This window comes from Apium graveolens, chromosome 7, assembly GCF_009905375.1.
Source record: "Apium graveolens cultivar Ventura chromosome 7, ASM990537v1, whole genome shotgun sequence".
Lineage (NCBI taxonomy): Eukaryota > Viridiplantae > Streptophyta > Magnoliopsida > Apiales > Apiaceae > Apium > Apium graveolens.
The window spans coordinates 2,385,052-2,402,871 of record NC_133653.1 but is presented as its reverse complement, the minus strand read 5'-3'; the positions used below and the strand labels follow the sequence as shown (position 1 = coordinate 2,402,871).

At 35.8% G+C, this 17,820-nt stretch overlaps 3 protein-coding genes across 4 annotated transcripts; all 3 read right to left on the bottom strand.

The window, feature by feature from the left end:
• Positions 1-3,515, bottom strand: LOC141671447 (receptor-like protein 34). Of its 2 annotated transcripts, XM_074477700.1 has the most exons (6): positions 3,377-3,515; positions 3,167-3,229; positions 3,026-3,080; positions 2,697-2,838; positions 1,884-2,137; positions 1-880 (listed from the first exon to the last, which is right to left on the bottom strand). In XM_074477700.1, exons 4-6 carry the CDS (start codon positions 2,699-2,701, stop codon positions 126-128), a joined length of 1,014 nt encoding a protein of 337 aa, XP_074333801.1. In that variant the 5' UTR covers positions 2,702-2,838; positions 3,026-3,080; positions 3,167-3,229; positions 3,377-3,515; the 3' UTR covers positions 1-125. The 2 variants fall into 2 exon arrangements, with proteins under 2 accessions (XP_074333801.1, XP_074333800.1); XM_074477699.1 differs by lacking the exons at positions 2,697-2,838; positions 3,026-3,080; positions 3,167-3,229; positions 3,377-3,515 and having other exon boundaries at positions 1-1,362; positions 1,884-2,021.
• A 706-nt stretch (positions 3,516-4,221) lies between these two features.
• On the bottom strand, positions 4,222-6,705 carry LOC141671655 (receptor-like protein 7). Its single transcript, XM_074477945.1, has one exon. The coding sequence runs from the start codon at positions 6,703-6,705 to the stop codon at positions 4,222-4,224; it is 2,484 nt and encodes an 827-aa protein (XP_074334046.1).
• A 7,118-nt stretch (positions 6,706-13,823) lies between these two features.
• Positions 13,824-17,126, bottom strand: LOC141672761 (receptor-like protein 7). Its single transcript, XM_074479423.1, has one exon. It carries the CDS (start codon positions 17,035-17,037, stop codon positions 14,137-14,139), a length of 2,901 nt encoding a protein of 966 aa, XP_074335524.1. The 5' UTR covers positions 17,038-17,126; the 3' UTR covers positions 13,824-14,136.
• Positions 17,127-17,820: the final 694 nt, after the last annotated feature.

Below are 17,820 nucleotides of genomic sequence, written 5' to 3'. Positions count from 1 at the left end.
GGAAGTTAATGCCCATGGGCTAATAGAATCATCAGACACAGAGAAGAAACAAATGGAAATATTATTTCAGAATTATAGACTACATGATATGACAGTTAACATGATATAAAAATTACAGAAAATCTTTAGTATCGCCATTTAATCTCCATCCTCCTGATCTTGAGGCCCAATTCCCTTCCAATTATACCAGCAAACCATTTCGGTCTTCCTGCTACCAACATGAAGTATCCGATAATAAATGCAGGTACCACTCCACACCCATATCCGATCACCACAGCTTCCCAAGTAAATCCACTAAAAAAGTAATCATCATCTTCTTCTTCTTGGGCCGCAATACAACACTCATCCCCTTTCATCGTCTTAAAATCATGTTCACACTGTTTGGACAAGGGACGTCCGCACAGCCCCAAGTTACCAACATAGCTATCATTTTCAAATGTATTGAATTGTGGCCCTACTGGAATAGGGCCACTGAGTTGGTTGAAAGACAGATTTAGACGTGCAAGTGTATTCAGACTAGAGAGCTGATCAGGAATTTCTCCTTCAAGTCGGTTGTATGACAGGTCTAGTGACTCTAACATCAACAATTTCCTGGTTGAGGATGGTATGTGGCCAGTGAGATTATTGTGAGATAAATTGAGATATCGGAGTGACACTAGATTTCCGATGTATTCATCAATCTCCCCTTCAAAATTGTTCACCGACATGTCAATGGTTGTAAATACAGTTAAGATTCTTACCAATTCAAACTCTACTCCCTTAATAACCAGATTCGTGGAATCACTGTAATACTGCTGCTCCATATAACTACGCTCTTGTTTATTCACGTCAGCATTCATCATAGACTTGAAGTTCATGAAATATATTGCCGGCAGTGGACCTGAAAACTCATTGTACGACAGATCAATGATTCTTAAGCTAGGAAATGGGCGTTCAACCTTAGAAATCGTGCTTATAAAACCATGAAACTTATTTGATTTCAGCACAAGAACTTGGAGATTATGAAGAAATTCCAAATATTGCGGGAATGAATAACTAATTTGATTATTTCCAAGATCAAGAACTCGTAAACTATTAAATTCAACAAAAGAAGAAGGAACTCTTCCTTCTAATTTATTTCCGTTCAAATTTATAGTTTCCAAAGAACGGAAATTCGATAAGTTTGCTGGAAGGCTGCCCTGTATGTTATTCATCCGAAGATCAAACACTGAAAGACTGATCAATTGTGTTCGACAACTTGGGAGTACACCACTCAACTTGTTATGAGACAAATTGAGTACCTCAAGAGAGCTTGAATTACAGATCAAGTCGGGTAATGAGCCATTAAGCTCATTGTGCTGGAGATCAAGCAACCTTGTAAGCCTGTTGTGAGAAATATTCAGATAAGACGTCACTGAATACACTGACCAAGATTAAGCACTCAAGGTTAAGAACCCTCAAGGAAGTAGATAAATTAAAGGGTAAAACAGAGGAGATGTTAACTCTTCCAAGATTAAGCACTCTCAGTTGAGTTAAATTCTGTAATAGTGATTTGAACACTTCATCTTCGAGTTTCACACCATCATTGTAATTGAGATCAAGTGAGACCAGTTTATGCAAATGAGAGATTCCCGAGGGAACTCCATATAAACCAGTATACCCAAGGTTAATAACTTCTAGGGAAGAAGACAAATTCATGGGTAAAACAGAGGAGATGTTAACTTCATACAGATTAAGCACTCTCAGTTGAGTTAAATTCTGTAAGAGTGATTTGAACACTTTATCTTCGAGTTTAACACCATCATTGTAATTGAGATCAAGTGAGACCAGTTTGTGCAAATGAGAGATTCCCGGGGGAACTCTCCCTGAAATCTCAGTAAAAGAGAGGTTGAGATGTGTCAAACCTTTTGCAAAGAAACCGAATTCTTGCGGGAACTGATTGGAGAGTGAAAAGTTGTTCAGGGAAAGATTGAGGAAGCGGAGATGAGAGAGTTGGAAGAGAGTGCTGTTAGGAAGAATGGCTCCTTCCAGCCCACTGCAACTTAAATCCAGTCCGATCACGTCCCCTGTCTTGTATTCGCAGGTAACTCCCTCCCATGTGCAGTAATCAGTACTCATGCTCCAATTCTTAGTCTTTGGATGTGAAGGAATTTCATATCTATTAAAAAAAGAATCAGAATACAAGCAACTTGTAGAGGTACTGATATTCAAGCTTTGCTTAAAGTGGAATAATGCAGTTTTTTGCTCTTGGGGACTTAAAGTGGAATAAGCAACTTGTAGAGGTACTCATATGCCGACAAAGTCCCACAAATACACAATGTGCTGGTCTTCAATGTATATGCCCTTTCTCTTGGAATACATATAAATAGACTTCTCATCAATACATCAAAGCAAAGAAAAAAAGAGGGTTTTTTTCAGTTCTCCTCTGGATGGCTTAGTAGTGTGTGCAAAATCATTATCCGAATAAATTTACCCTATCAGGACTTGTCTTTACGGATATTTTAATGAAAAAATAATTCAGATTGTGATAAAATTATTGAAGTTGCTCATTTTGATCTAAATAAGTATACAGCTCTACAAAATTGCACATTGGGCCTTGTTCATTGAAATGAGAATTTTTAACAGAATAGACAGACAAGGCAATATGACTTGGAGAAGAGCACTATAATTTGCAAATCTCAATTCAATGACATTAGGATGCAAAATTGTATCTCTACCTCATTCTTCTTTCTGAGTTTTTGTTCTAGCAGGTTTCACCGGGTTGATAATCTTTCCAAGAGTGACCAATGTTACGGGAACAATGGTTGCAATGAAGTATACACTCTTGTATGCTATGAGTGTTTCATGCAGGCTTAGTACCTGTAATTAACGAGCCAAAAAGATATATATTAATCTCATAATTATATTAGTTGGTGTTTTCTGCAATCAATTTTTTTTTGGTCTCACATATTCTGCCAAACTGCGAATATATGAAAGACTTACTAAGAAATTGATGCATGAGCAGTTAAGAACTCTAAGTGTATACAAGAAGTTCATGAACACAAACCTACTCTTAGTGTTAGCCATTTTTGGAAGAACAGATTGCTGCCACCTGTAAATGACTGCGAAAGACATAGAAGTTAGTATTCTAATAGAAAAATGCCTATTTTTCTTATCACAATACGAACTATGGGTGCCTGCTTGCTACCTCTTGAACCAGAAATCATCAAAACTTTCTGAACGAAGAATATAACTATCCAGGATAGAGACCCTGTTACAGGGAAATGAACAACTCAATCAGTCAGATTAATCAAGTAAAATTTGACAATTAAGTACATAGGATAAACAGTTCAATGAACAAGCTTTATAGAGCAAATACTACAACATAAACTTTTTCTTAAGAGGAAGAAGAGCCTACATTCAGGTTATACGGATACATTTAGGATGATCGAGAAAGTGATGATGTCTTTTAGGAAGCACCATGCTACCAATCCTCCCCTTCTTGGTTTATTGTCATATCAGATAAAAGATTTATGTGGGAACAACTTACATGCAATAGAGCACTGACAGTCAGCAACCGGAAGAAACCAGGTTTCTTCCCCTTCTGAACGAGTCTTTCATAAACATCTAGAGAAAAATAAAAGCATTAAAACACACATATATGTTTAATCATGCTTGAATGTAATCCTCCTGCATCAGAGAGGAATTGCTCCACCAGATCGCTGAATGATTTATCAGGATCTGAAAACAATGGAATCAAATAAGCAACAAGAAAATAAGTACACATATGAAAAAAAGAGGTGCAAATAAGCACGGTCCCATTTGGGTTTGGGTGGTGAAGAATCTGTCCATCCACTGAAACCCAGACCAGAAATAATGATAGAAGATTCCAAAATGGACCAAATGAAATAGTATTTCCAACGTGTACTAAAGGCAACCATATATTGGTAATACATTCGTTTCCAGAAGCCCCATTCTTGATACACAGGTTCAGTAAAACGAGTCAGTGGGAACCGTGGTACAAGGTATAAGTACAAAACCATGCATATGGCAGCTTGGAGAATTGCTCTGAGTGCTGGTGAATATGGATATGACTATATGATGATTGCCTCTCATCTGAAGGCGTCCAAATCTAATTGTGAAGAATAAAGAAAACGGGCTTATAAAAACATAAATACAGTACAATATCTTCGATAAACTGAAAAAACCTGAATTACATGGGATGACGGTTGACATAACATACACATCGAAACAACACTTTATTTATCTCCATTTAATCTCCATCCTCCTGACCTTGAGGCCCAATTCCCTGGCAATGATTCCAGCAAACCATTTTGGTTTTCTAGCTAGCAACATCAAGTATCCAGCAATAAATGCAGGCACCACTCCACAGACGTATCCAATCATCACAGCTTCCCATGTAAAACCACCAAAAAAGTAATCATCATCCTCCTCTTCATCTTCTTCTTGCGTCACATTATCATGTCCGCACTTTTTGGACAATGGTTTTCCACACAGTCCCAAGTTACCAACATAGCTGTCAATTTCAAATGTGTTGAATTGAAAACCTTGTGGAATATGACCTCGAAGTTTGTTGTAGAAAAGATTTAGAAGTGCAAGCGAATATAAACCAGTGAGTTGCCCTGGAATTTCTCCTTCAAGTTGGTTGGATGAGAGGTCTAGTGATTCCAACACTGTCAAATTTGCAATAGAAGGTGGTATGTGGCCTGTGAGATGATTGTGAGAAAGATTGAGAAATCTGAGTGACAATAGATTTCCAGTGTATTCAGAAATCTTCCCTTCAAAATTGTTTTTTGATAGATCTATGGTTGTGAATACAGTTAAAATTCTGTTTAACTGAATCTCATGGCCTTTTATCACCAGATTCGTGGAATCACTGTAATACTGCCGCTCCATATAACTTCGCTTTATTTTATTCACTTCTCCATTCATCATAGCCTTGAAGTTTCTGAAATAGATTACTGGCAGTGGACCCGAAAACTCATTGCACGACAGATCAATGATTCTTAAGCTATGAAATGGGTGTTCAACCTTAGAAATCGTGTTCATAATGCCATGAAACTTATTTGATTTCAGCACAAGAACTTGGAGATTAGGAAGAACTTCCAAATATTGCGGGAATGTATCACTTATTTGATTATTTCCAAGATCAAGAACTCGTAAACTATTAAATTCAACAAAAGAAGAAGGAACTCTTCCTTCTAATTTATTTCCGTTCAAATTTATAGTTTCCAGAGAACGGAAATTCGATAAGTTTGCTGGAAGGCTCCCCTGAATGTTATTCATCCGTAGATCAAACACTGAAAGAAGGGTCAATCGCGTTCGACAACTGGGGAGTACACCACTCAACTTGTTATGAGACAAATTGAGTACCTCAAGAGAGCTTGAATTACAGATCAAGTCGGGTAATGAGCCATTAAGCTCATTGTGCTGGAGATCAAGGTACTCAATATTATTCCAAGGTAGTTGCTCAAGACCACCTGTAAGCCTGTTGTGAGAAATATTCAGATAAGACGTCACTGAATACACTGACCTTACTGAACCCACTGACCCAATCCAATCAGGAATTTCCCCTTCAATATCATTGTTTGATAGGTCTACATAACCCAATGAGATCTCTGCATCTTTTGAAAAGTGTGGGAACTCTTTCATGTTGCAAGACGACAATCGCAATATGGAAAGTGTAGGAGGGAGTGGGCTCATACCTGTGCTTCTGACTGAGAGAAAATGGTTATGAGAAAGACCAAGATATTCGAGGGATTCAAGGGGTGAAAACATACTCATGTTCAAAACACCAGTGAAATTGTTTGATGAAAAATTAAGGCGAGTGAGGTTCACAAGTTGAGAAATTGATTGTGGAATGGATCCACTAAAATTGTTAGAATTCAGGTATAAATATCTTATATTTGCTATATGTGTTAAAATTGGGCCATTGAGAAGTGTTAAAATTGGGCCATTGAGATTATTGCGGCCCAAGTCCAAGGAAGTAAGCTGAACAAGGTTCCCTATGGATCTTGGTATGGGCCCAGACAAATTACAAAATGAGAGGTCCAAACTGGCTAATGACTCTAGATACCCTATTGCATCAGGTATACCTCCGTGATTGAAGTTTATCTCACTAAGAGAAAGGCGTTGGAGAGTAGCACTACTTCCCCACTTAACTTTGGGTAATACTGGTTTTAGATCGAAGTTACCACCCAGGTCTAGAACCTCTAAGTTGTGAAGGTGGAAAACCTCTTGGGGTAATACTCCGTGTAAACCGGTATACTCAAGGTTAAGAACCCTAAAAGAAGTAGATAAATTGAAGGGTAAAACAGAGGAGATGTTAACTTCATACAGATTAAGCACTCTCAGTTGAGTTAAATTCTGTAAGAGTGATTTGAACACTTTATCTTCGAGTTTAACACCATCATTGTAATTGAGATCAAGTGAGACCAGTTTGTGCAAATGAGAGATTCCCGGGGGAACTCTCCCTGAAATCTCAGTAAAAGAGAGGTTGAGATGTGTCAAACCTTTTGCAAAGAAACCGAATTCTTGCGGGAACTGATTGGAGAGTGAAAAGTTGTTCAGGGAAAGATTGAGGAAGCGGAGATGAGAGAGTTGGAAGAGAGTGCTGTTAGGAAGAATGGCTCCTTCCAGCCCACTGCAACTTAAATCCAGTCCGATCACGTCCCCTGTCTTGTATTCGCAGGTAACTCCCTCCCATGTGCAGTAATCAGTACTCATGCTCCAATTCTTAGTCTTTGGATGTGAAGGAATTTCATATCTATTAAAAAAAGAATCAGAATACAAGCAACTTGTAGAGGTACTGATATTCAAGCTTTGCTTAAAGTGGAATAATGCAGTTTTTTGCTCTTGGGGACTTAAAGTGGAATAAGCAACTTGTAGAGGTACTCATATGCCGACAAAGTCCCACAAATACACAATGTGCTGGTCTTCAATGTATATGCCCTTTCTCTTGGAATACATATAAATAGACTTCTCATCAATACATCAAAGCAAAGAAAAAAAGAGGGTTTTTTTCAGTTCTCCTCTGGATGGCTTAGTAGTGTGTGCAAAATCATTATCCGAATAAATTTACCCTATCAGGACTTGTCTTTACGGATATTTTAATGAAAAAATAATTCAGATTGTGATAAAATTATTGAAGTTGCTCATTTTGATCTAAATAAGTATACAGCTCTACAAAATTGCACATTGGGCCTTGTTCATTGAAATGAGAATTTTTAACAGAATAGACAGACAAGGCAATATGACTTGGAGAAGAGCACTATAATTTGCAAATCTCAATTCAATGACATTAGGATGCAAAATTGTATCCCATGTGCAGTAATCAGTACTCATGCTCCAATTCTTAGTCTTTGGATGTGAAGGAATTTCATATCTATTTAAAAAAGAATCAGAATAGAAGCAACTTCTTGTAGAGGTACTGATATTCAAGCTTTGCTTAAAGTGGAATAATGCAGTTTTTTGCTCTTGGGGACTTAAAGAAGCAGCAAGGTGGTGTTGCAAGAAGATGATCATCACAATGATTGCGATGTAACCGGTGATGAAAGTACTCATTATCATTTTGGCTTTAAAAATTTTGGTGGAGGAATAGTTTGTAAAATATTGTAGTTTGAGGTGATATTTATATTAGTTTCCTTATAAATGTCACTTTTTAGGTACAATAGACTTATTTTTCAAAAGGTTATTCATGTCTCATCAAATTTTATCAAGTAAAATTTGATAAAATTTTAAGAATCACTTTAAGAATCGAAAGATGATGGAAATGAGTGTTTGGAGCTACTTTGAAGCTGGAATGCAATTTCAGGAAAAGGTAATGAAACTTCTAGGAAATCTCTCAAACTTTGTTTCTTCAATTAAACCAATTCGATCAACATCTAGTTCAACTTCATAATGTTTTTATCAAACTTAGGTAAACTTTGAGATATGTAGCCAAATTCTTTTGTTCATAATCTTAATTTTTATTCTCGTTAAAAATCTTAATTACTTTAATCCAAAATAACCCTATGCAGTTTGTTTTTTATTAAACCATACAATGCATAATGAATTAGCTACGAGATGCATGTTTAGAGTCCATGCAGGGGTTATTTTTTTAAAAACTTCAAGTCAGTCTCCTGATCGGTGGGTTCTGCGGAGATCTAGTAAGGGACTGGATCCGCAGACTGCAACAAAAGCACTTCTAGAGCAGTAAAGGACAACTACCAGCACTCCGAGAATGAAATGATGATAAAAATGAGAGTCTCCCGTAACTACTTAAAACTTAGAAACTGGAATGCAATTTCAAGAAAATGAAAGAATTAAAAAAAAATTCTGAACTCTCTTATCAAACCTTCTTTTCATCAAGCAAAACCAATATAATTTCTACATGCTCCTCTTCAGGATTCGCTTGTCAGTCTTTAGCTTGTTACTTCTTTTTATTTTCCAGACATATAATACTCAACATTTACAAAAGTTTTCAAATAAATTATAGGAATACAGCGATCTAAATTTTCTGATTTAAATGAACTTGACTAACATGTATAGTACTACTGACCTCCTCTACCTTTACAAAAATACAAAATCAGTAGGCTAGGTAGAAACATCCTTGATATTCCAATTCTGTTCTCTGATGCATGGCTTATAGTCAGGTCCGACCCTGCTTGTTCATACATTAGGCGGGGTGCAATAGGAGCACCCAATTATTTTGTCTGATGCATTTGTATAGACATTAGGTGCGAGTTAGAATTTATGATGTGAGGTGCACACTATATGAGCACTTTTAAAGAGCAATAGAAGATAGAAGACTAAGACTTTGAGCATAATCGTCACATTTAAAGCGGTAAAAGACCGGGGCAACTACAGACACCAGCTCTAAAGTTGGATGTATTGACAAAGACCAAGACCGGGATTAAACCAAGTCAAGTCAGCTCTAAAGTTGTCATAATGTGTAGGCATGGACGAAGACAAAGACTTTGAGAAGTCTTTTAGAGCTACTTTCTTAAGCTTAGTTCAGCTTCCAGGAAAGCAAAGAAATAATTCATGTCTATTAAATATAAGAAGAATAAGTTGGAGAAAGGATATTTTTCTCAAATGAAAGGTACAAAATTTAAAATACAGAAAACTTGACCTGAATAGTTTCCTGAATTTTTGATTGTTTAAGACTTACTTCCTTGCTATTAATCCTCTCACTAGCTTTTTATCAAGGGGTGCTCTGGTATTGCAGTCAAAAGCACATACATCATATAAAACCTTCGGTTTGAGATGCTTGTTTCGAAAAAAGTATACGGGCTCACCGCGGATATAGTAAGGGACACATTTCTGGATTCGCTCTGCCGTGGGCAGCAATTAAAGAACTTCTACAACAGTAAAAGACAACGACCAAGACTCCGAGAATGAAAAGATTATGTAAATGAGAGTCCATAAGAGCTACTTTGAATTGGGAATGCAATTTCAAGAAAAAGAAAGAATTAACGAAATATTCAAACTTCGTGATTAAACCTTTGGCACTGAACTTCCTAATTATTAGCTTATCACTTTTTCTTCTCCAGAATTATAATATTCAATATCTAATTAAGATTACAAATAAATTATAGGAATACGGCACTGATCATTCTAAATTTCTGATCTAACTGAACTTGACCTCCTGTAAATCGGAAAATAAAATCAGTAGGCCAGGTAGAAACATCCTTGAGATTTCAATTCTTTTCTCTGATGTATGTGCTTATAGTCAGGTCCGGCCCAGCTTGTACTATTATGTGGTGTGCAATAGAAGCAAGAGAAGACTTTGAGAAGTCTTTTACAGCTCCTTTCTAAAGCTCGATGCAGCTTCCAGGAAAGCAAAGAAATCATGCAATCTTTTAGAATAAATTTATACTTGTATTAAATATAAGAAGAATATGTTAGAAAAAGAATAATGTTCTCCAATGAACTGTGACACGTTTAATAGAAAATACGAAGACCAAAATATGAGAAATGAAACATGATGGGAATGAGTCTGTTAGAGCTACTTTGAAGATGGAACACATACTACACTACAAAACTGGCTAGAAATGCCTAACTAGTGGTGTAATTTTCTATTCCCAATTACTGTTTAGGAGGTACATTGATATTATACGTTTATATTGTACATTAGGTATGAGTTGCTTGTTTCAATAGGGTTGATCATGCAAAGAGGTCATCTTAAGTGGCTAATAGTTTTTCTCTGATGCATGTATAGTCAGGTACGACCCTGATTGTTCAATAAAATCAATGCAGAGGGGTCACTTTAGATGAACTGTAGTCGATGTACTAATACGTGGGCTTCAGTATAGAAGACGTGTTAGAATTTCAAACTCTCTTTTAAAGTATATTATTAATTAAATAAAACCAGCTGAAGTGTTACACGCGAAACTAAGAAACTTCAAATGGATACAGCCATGCAATTCCTAAAAATATGGTGTGCTACATCTAGTTTGTCAAACTTTCATATGATTAATTATTAATTAAAAATATGATTGTTGAAGTAAGTTATGATGTTAATCTCTATTTTTTCAAGCCTATAAATAAGGCTCCCTGTTTGTAGTAATAATGTACTGAGAGAAATACTTGCAGAAAGGAAAAAAAATAGAGCCGAAGCTCTCATATAGAAAACAAAGGTTGTAGCCTTCTGTTGTGTTTCAAAGAAAGAAAAGCTGTAATCTTTTGTTGGAGAGAAAAATATATAAGTGTTGTGTGTCTGTTTTATTTCCAAAATCTTGTTATACAATATATATTATATATTATATTTGTGTTCAAAATATTGGAGCAAAATCTCATTTACGTTTCCAAAAGGACAAGGCAAAGAGCTTAGGAACAGAATGATGATGAGAATTAGTTTTCATTACATTGAAGCTGGATGGAAATTATAAGAAGAAGAAAAAATCAACCAAATATTCTACCCTCTTTTTAAAGTGTTGAATTTCTTCAAGTAATTAAACCCCAACATATACGACACAAAATGAGCTAGAAATGCGTTTCATCCTTAAATTAGCTTTCAATTATGTTTGATAAATTGATAACCATTTTATTAAAAAACTTATTATAAGCTCATGGAAGAAAAATTAATGGTAAACATCCACTAAATAATTGATATATAACCTCTCTTTTTACTTGTCAAGTCATATTTAGTTAAAATTTACCGGAAGACCAATATATCAAGAATGGATGAGTTGATGAGTTGAGAACTACTATGAAGATAGATGTTATTTCAATAAAATCACTCTCAGAGTAGTAGAAGACAAAGACCACGGCTTTGAGAATTAATTCGAATTTCAACGAGTTTGTGACAGCGGAATTCCGGAGCTGGAATGTACAAGAACAATAAAGAAATAATGCAATTCTAGAGCAGTAAAACCAAAAGGAAAGAACTGAAAGAGATAGAACTGAGTCTGTGAGAGCTATGTACTTTAAAGCTGAAATGCAATTTCAACAAAAGGAAAGAAGTTATGAAATTTTCTGAACTTTCTTTAAACTTTGTTTCTTCAAGTAAAACCAATTCGTTATCTAGGGTACAAAATGGGGTAGACTTATGTTTGGGTCTTCAAAGTGCTTACTACGAAGAACTTTGAAATTTGAAAGATGACGTGAATGAGTCTTTGAGACTAAAATGGGGACTGCAATAGAACCATTTTAAGAATCGAAAGATGATGGAAATGACTCGTTGGGTGCAACTTTGAAGTTGGATGGCAATTTCAGAAAAAGGAAAGAATAATGAAACTTCTAGGAAATTTCTGAGAGTTCATGTAGAGGGGCCGGGGTCATATCAAACTATCAAACTGCTGAGAGTCTTCTGTCCAAAGCCTTAAATGTGTAGGCCTTGATGAAGACGAAGACTATGAGAAGTCTTTTAAATAGGGACGGTGGCGGGGACTGGAGAGAGATAAGATAGAGATGTTGAGATTGAAAGTCAGAGGGAGATAGAGAATTAGAAATAGATTGAGTGGATTGTTTGTATCATGTATGTATGTATTTATAAGCTCGGATTCAGAACGTTGGAGGGGGAGAGAGGACCATTGCAGGAAGAAGACCGTTGTAAAGAGTTGCAGAGACGGAGACCTTGCAGCCTTGCAGAGTAGTAGCAGGTTTCCGTTGGTGGAAAAAAGACTGGCGCGTGCAGCACAACCGTAGGACTGTGCAGGTTGTGCAGAGCGTGCGACTCGTCCAGTACATGTTCGTGCCGGGTTAGTGCAGGCCGGTCCAGTCCCAATTATTCGTAACCGGTTCGTGACTTTTAACAAATTGTGCAGTTTTGAACTGCTTCGGGCCGAATAAATCTGGTCCCGAGCGGGCGGTTCAAACGGGCACAAGTCAAACAGGTCTACCCGTAGCTAACTACATATGTGTACATTGTCCATGACATAATTAACGTCTTTGGTTACGACATCATGCCATACAGCCGCCACCAAACATCCCCGCTTGGATCACCTTTGATAAAAATACTTAGATATATGAAAGGTTATTTTATATAGAGAATAACTTTCTCAAGTGTCGTATTCGGTGGCGAAAAGAAATATTTAATTAGTGTTAAAAGAAGCTAACAACCAAGTGCTTCTTCTACGTTATAATATTATAATCTGAACTAAATCGAGTGTGCTGACCAGTTTCTCTATGTGCTCGCGTTAATCTATGGTTAAAGTAAGGCACATGAAAACTACCACATCAAAAGAAAAAATATATTAACTATAAGAAAAATCTATGGTTAATCTATGTGCTCGCGTTAATCGAGTCTTCAATGAAGCTTCCAGGAAAGCAAAGAAAAAAAGTGCAATGTTTTAGAATGAATTTATGTGTATTAACTATAAGAAGAATAAGTTGTAAAATGGATAATGTTCTGGGATGAACTGTGACACGTTTAATAAAGTAAAAATATTAAGATGTAGAAAACTTGATCTTCTTAATTAATACTCCTCCATTCCAAAATACAAAATAATTACGTGCATGCATAAGTAGAATTATGCGGTGAAATTTTAGAGTTACACTTCATTTCGATTTTTTTAACTACATATTTTAAAAGCATTTTATAATTTTGGATCCGTATTTCGCACGGGTTACCGACTAGTATGAAAGAATTAATGAAATCTTATGAACTTTCTTAAATCATTGTTTCTTCAAGTAGACCCAATTTGACATCTACTGAACAAAATGGGCTAGAAATAAAATGGCTAGACATGGGCTTGTTTGAATGAGTCTTTGACAGCGGATTCTGGATCTGGAATATTTATGAACTTTCTTAAACCTTCGTTTCTCCATGGAAAACCAATTCCATATATGCTGTGCAATCTAGTGTATATACATTAAATTTCATTCTGAATATAAAATAATATTTACTATTAGCCTGATATCTACTAAATATTTCCAACTTTTGATGAATTCTCCCCATGCACTTTGAGCATAATTGTCAAATTTAAAGCGGTAGAAGACCGGGGGCAACTACATACACCCTATAGTTTACATAATGTGTTATATGTAATATTTATTATATAAATTTTTTATTTATTTTTTATAAATTTTTAAATTATAAAATATAGGTTTTAAAATTTAATTAAAAAAAATTATACGCATATTGGTTAGGGTCGAGTAAGTATGACAAATAAAATATGACGAAACACATTTCAAAAAATCTCAATTATATATTAGTCTTTCTACTAATATAGGATACATTTGAGCAGTAGAAGAGGAAGACAAGGCTGAGACTTAAGAACCGAAAGATTATAAAATTTCAAGAAAGGGATCAATTAGTAAAATTACGTACCTTCGTATCTACGTTCATGCTGGAACGTAATTTCAAGAAAGGGATCAATTAGTAAAATTTTCAGACCTTTCTTTAATCAATCAATCGTAAATTATTGACACACATTGAAAATTCAACAACTTGAGTTATAATATGTTCATGCTGGCACTTCATACATGTGTATATTCATACACAGTACCTGATTAGGCTCCAAAAAACTCCATCTATCTGCTGCGGTTTCCCACAGTTGGCATGAGAATACAAATCTGTTCATGTGTCTATCAAATGAGAGATTAACATAACAATGAATCAAAAATATGATCCTGAATTTAGTAACATAACATACACAATTTGGATTTATTTCACAATTATTCATTACACGGCTAGACGGTTGACATGACATACAAATTGAAACAAATCTTTAATTATCTCCATTTAATCTCCATCCTCCTGACCTTGAGGCCCAGTTCCATGGCAATGATACCAGCAAACCATTTAGGTTTTCTAGCTAGCAACATCAAGTATCCAGCAATAAATGCAGGCACCACTCCACAGCCGTATCCAATCACCACAGCTTCCCATGTAAAACCACCAAAAAAGTAATCATCCTCCTCCTCTTCATCTTCTTCTTGTGTCACATTATCATGTCCGCACTTTTTGGACAATAGTTTTCCACACAGTCCCAAGTTACCAACATAGCTGTCAATTTCAAATGTGTTGAATTGAAAACCTTCTGGAATATGACCTCGAAGTTTGTTGTAGGAAAGATTTAGAAGTGCAAGCGAATATAAACCAGTGAGTTGCCCTGGAATTTCTCCTTCAAGTTGGTTGGATGAGAGGTCTAGTGATTCCAACACTGTCAAATTTGCAATAGAAGGTGGTATGTGGCCTGTGAGATGATTGTGAGAAAGATTGAGAAATCTGAGTGACAATAGATTTCCAGTGTATTCAGAAATCTTCCCTTCAAAATTGTTTTTTGATAGATCTATGGTTGTGAATACAGTTAAAATTCTGTTTAACTGAATCTCATGGCCTTTTATCACCAGATTGGTGGAATCACTGTAATACTGCCGCTCCATATAACTTCGCTTTATTTTATTCACTTCTCCATTCATCATAGCCTTGAAGTTTCTGAAATAGATTACTGGCAGTGGACCAGAAAACTCATTGCACGACAGATCAATGATTCTTAAGCTAGGAAATGGGTGTTCAACCTTAGAAATCGTGTTCATAATGCCATGAAACTTATTTGATTTCAGCACCAGAACTTGGAGATTTGGAAGAGCTTCCAAACACCGTGGGAATGTATCATTTATTTGATTACTTCCAAGATCAAGAACTCCTAAACTATTAAATTCAACAAAAGAAGAAGGAACTCTTCCTTCTAATTTATTTCCGTTCAAATTTATAGTTTCCAGAAAACGGAAATTTGATAAGTTTGCTGGAAGGCTCCCCTGTATGTTATTCATCCGTAGATCAAACACCGAAAGGCTGGTCAATTGTGTTCCACAACTTGGGAGTACACCACTCAACTTGTTATGAGACAAATTGAGTACCTCAAGATAGCGTGAATTACAGATCAAGTCGGGTAATGAGCCATTAAGCTCATTGTGCTGGAGATCAAGGTACTCAATATTATTCCAAGGTAGTTGCTCAAGACCACCGATTAGCTTGTTGTGATAAATATTCAGATACGAACCCACTGACCCAATCCAATCAGGAATTCCCCCTTCAATATCATTGTTTGATAGGTCTACATAACGCAATGAGATCTCTGCATCTTTTGATAAGTGTGGGAACTCTTTCATGTTGCAAGATGACAATCCCAATGAATAAAGTGTACTAAGATATTGGAGGGATTCAAGGGGTGAAAACATACTCATGTTCAAAACACCACTGAAATTGTTTGATGAAAAGTCAAGGCGAGTGAGGTTCACAAGTTGAGAAATTGATTGTGGAATGGCTCCAGTGAACCCATTACCACTCAGGTCTACATCAATGAGATCACGGGAGTGGGCAACAAATGTAGAGGGTAAAGGACTTGTGAAATTGTTAGAATTAAGGTATAAATATCTTAATTTTGTATAATTTGCTAAAGGTGCTAAAATTGGGCCACTGAGACTATTGTTTTTTAGGCCCAAATAAGTTAGTTGAACAAGGTTCTCTATGGATCCTGGTATGGGCCCAGACAAATTACAAAATGAGAGGTCCAAAACCGCTAATGACTCAAGATACCCTATTGAATCAGGTATACCTCCGTGATTGAAGTTTATCTCTCTAAGAGAAAGGCGTTGGAGAGTAGCACTACTTCCCCACTTAACTTTGGGTAATACTCCTTTTAGATCTCTATTATCACCGAGGTGTAGAAACTCTAAGTTGGGAAGGTGGAAAACCTCTTGGGGTAATACTCCGTGTAAACCAGTATTCATAAGGTTAAGAACCCTCAAGGAAGTAGATAAATTAAAGGGTAAAACAGAGGAGATGTTAACCGGTTGAAGATTAAGCACTCTCAGTTGAGTTAAATTCTGTAATAGTGATTTGAACACTTTATCTTCGAGTTTAACACCTTTATTGTAATTGAGATCAAGTGAGACCAGTTTATGCAAATGAGAGATTCCCGAGGGAACTCCATATAAACCAGTATTCCCAAGGTTAAGAACTTCTAGGGAAGAAGACAAATTCAAGGGTAAAACAGAGGAGATGTAAGCTGCCTCAAGATTAAGCACTCTCAGTTGAGTTAAATTCTGTAAGAGTGATTCGAACACTTCATCTTCGAGTTTAACACCATCATTAAAACTGAGATCAAGTGAGACCAGTTTATGCAAATGAGAGATTCCCGAGGGAACTCTTCCTTGAAAGAGATTATTAGAGAGGTTGAGATGTGTCAAACCTTTTGCAAAGAAACCGAATTCTTGAGGGAACTCATTGGAGAGTGAGAAGTCGTTGTTAGAAAGGTTAAGGAACCGGAGATACGAGAGCTGGAAGAGAGTGCTGTTAGGAAGAATGGCTCCTTCCAGCTGACTGCAACTTAAATCCAGTCCGATCACGTCCCCTGTCTTGTATTCGCAGGTAACTCCCTCCCATGTGCAGTGATCAGAACTCATGCTCCAATTCTTACTCTTTGGATGTGAAGGAATCTCATATTCATTAGAAAATGAATCATAATAGTAGCAACTTGTAGAAGTACTGATAGTCAAGCTTTGCTTAAACTGGAATAATGCAGTTTTTTGCTCTTGGGGACTTAAAGAAGCAGCAAGGTGGTGTTGCAAGGAGATGATCATCACAATGATTGCCATATAACTGGTGATGAAATTACTCATTATCATTTTGGCTTTAAAAATTTTGGTGGAGGGATAGTTTGTAAAATGTGTATTTTGAGGTGATATTTATATTAGTTTCATTATAAATGTCAAATTTAGGTACAATAGACTTCTTCTTTAAAAGGTTATTCATGTCCAAAGAATGTTCTTTGCGTAATTTTATTAAGTAATTTTGTTACTCAACTGCATAGTTAAAACAGAAATTGAGTTATTTTAATGGCGACACTCTATATATAATTTAAGCTAAACGTAGGAAGTTGTATATACAAGGAGATTCGAACCCAATTTAAGCTAAAAGTAGGTTGTTTATGCTACATGTCTTATTGAGTACTTTTTAAAAATATAATTAGATAAACCACATCGTCTCTTTCAATCATTATCTTTTTTCATTATTTTAACTTTAGAGTAAATAAAATGTTACTTACATCATTTATTTAACGTCGTTTTTTTAATTTTCGTAGTTTAACTTATATTATATCTCATCTTTATATTAAAAGAAGATTAGGGATAAATTAAGACATTTTAATAGCGGTAAAATTACAATTTTCCCTTTTATGTTGAAAAATTATAAAAATGTCATTCCTCACACGATTTTTGTTAAAAATAGGTATATTGTTGTATGTACTAAATCCCAAATCTCCTAATCAGAAAATTTATGTCACTACCATTGTACTACATATATTCTTGAGTTTACATTAAAAAATTTATTAGATGAGCCACATCCTTTTTTTAACAAATTCTTTTTTATTACTTTAATTTTTGAGTAAATAAAATATTAGTTTTTTACGT

Coding starts and splice junctions, on each gene's coding strand:
- LOC141672761 (XM_074479423.1), bottom strand. CDS start 17,037: ATGATAATGAGTAATTTCATCACCAGTTATATGGCAATCATTGTGATG.
- LOC141671447 (XM_074477699.1), bottom strand. CDS start 1,193: ATGAATAACATACAGGGCAGCCTTCCAGCAAACTTATCGAATTTCCGT.
- LOC141671655 (XM_074477945.1), bottom strand. CDS start 6,705: ATGAGTACTGATTACTGCACATGGGAGGGAGTTACCTGCGAATACAAG.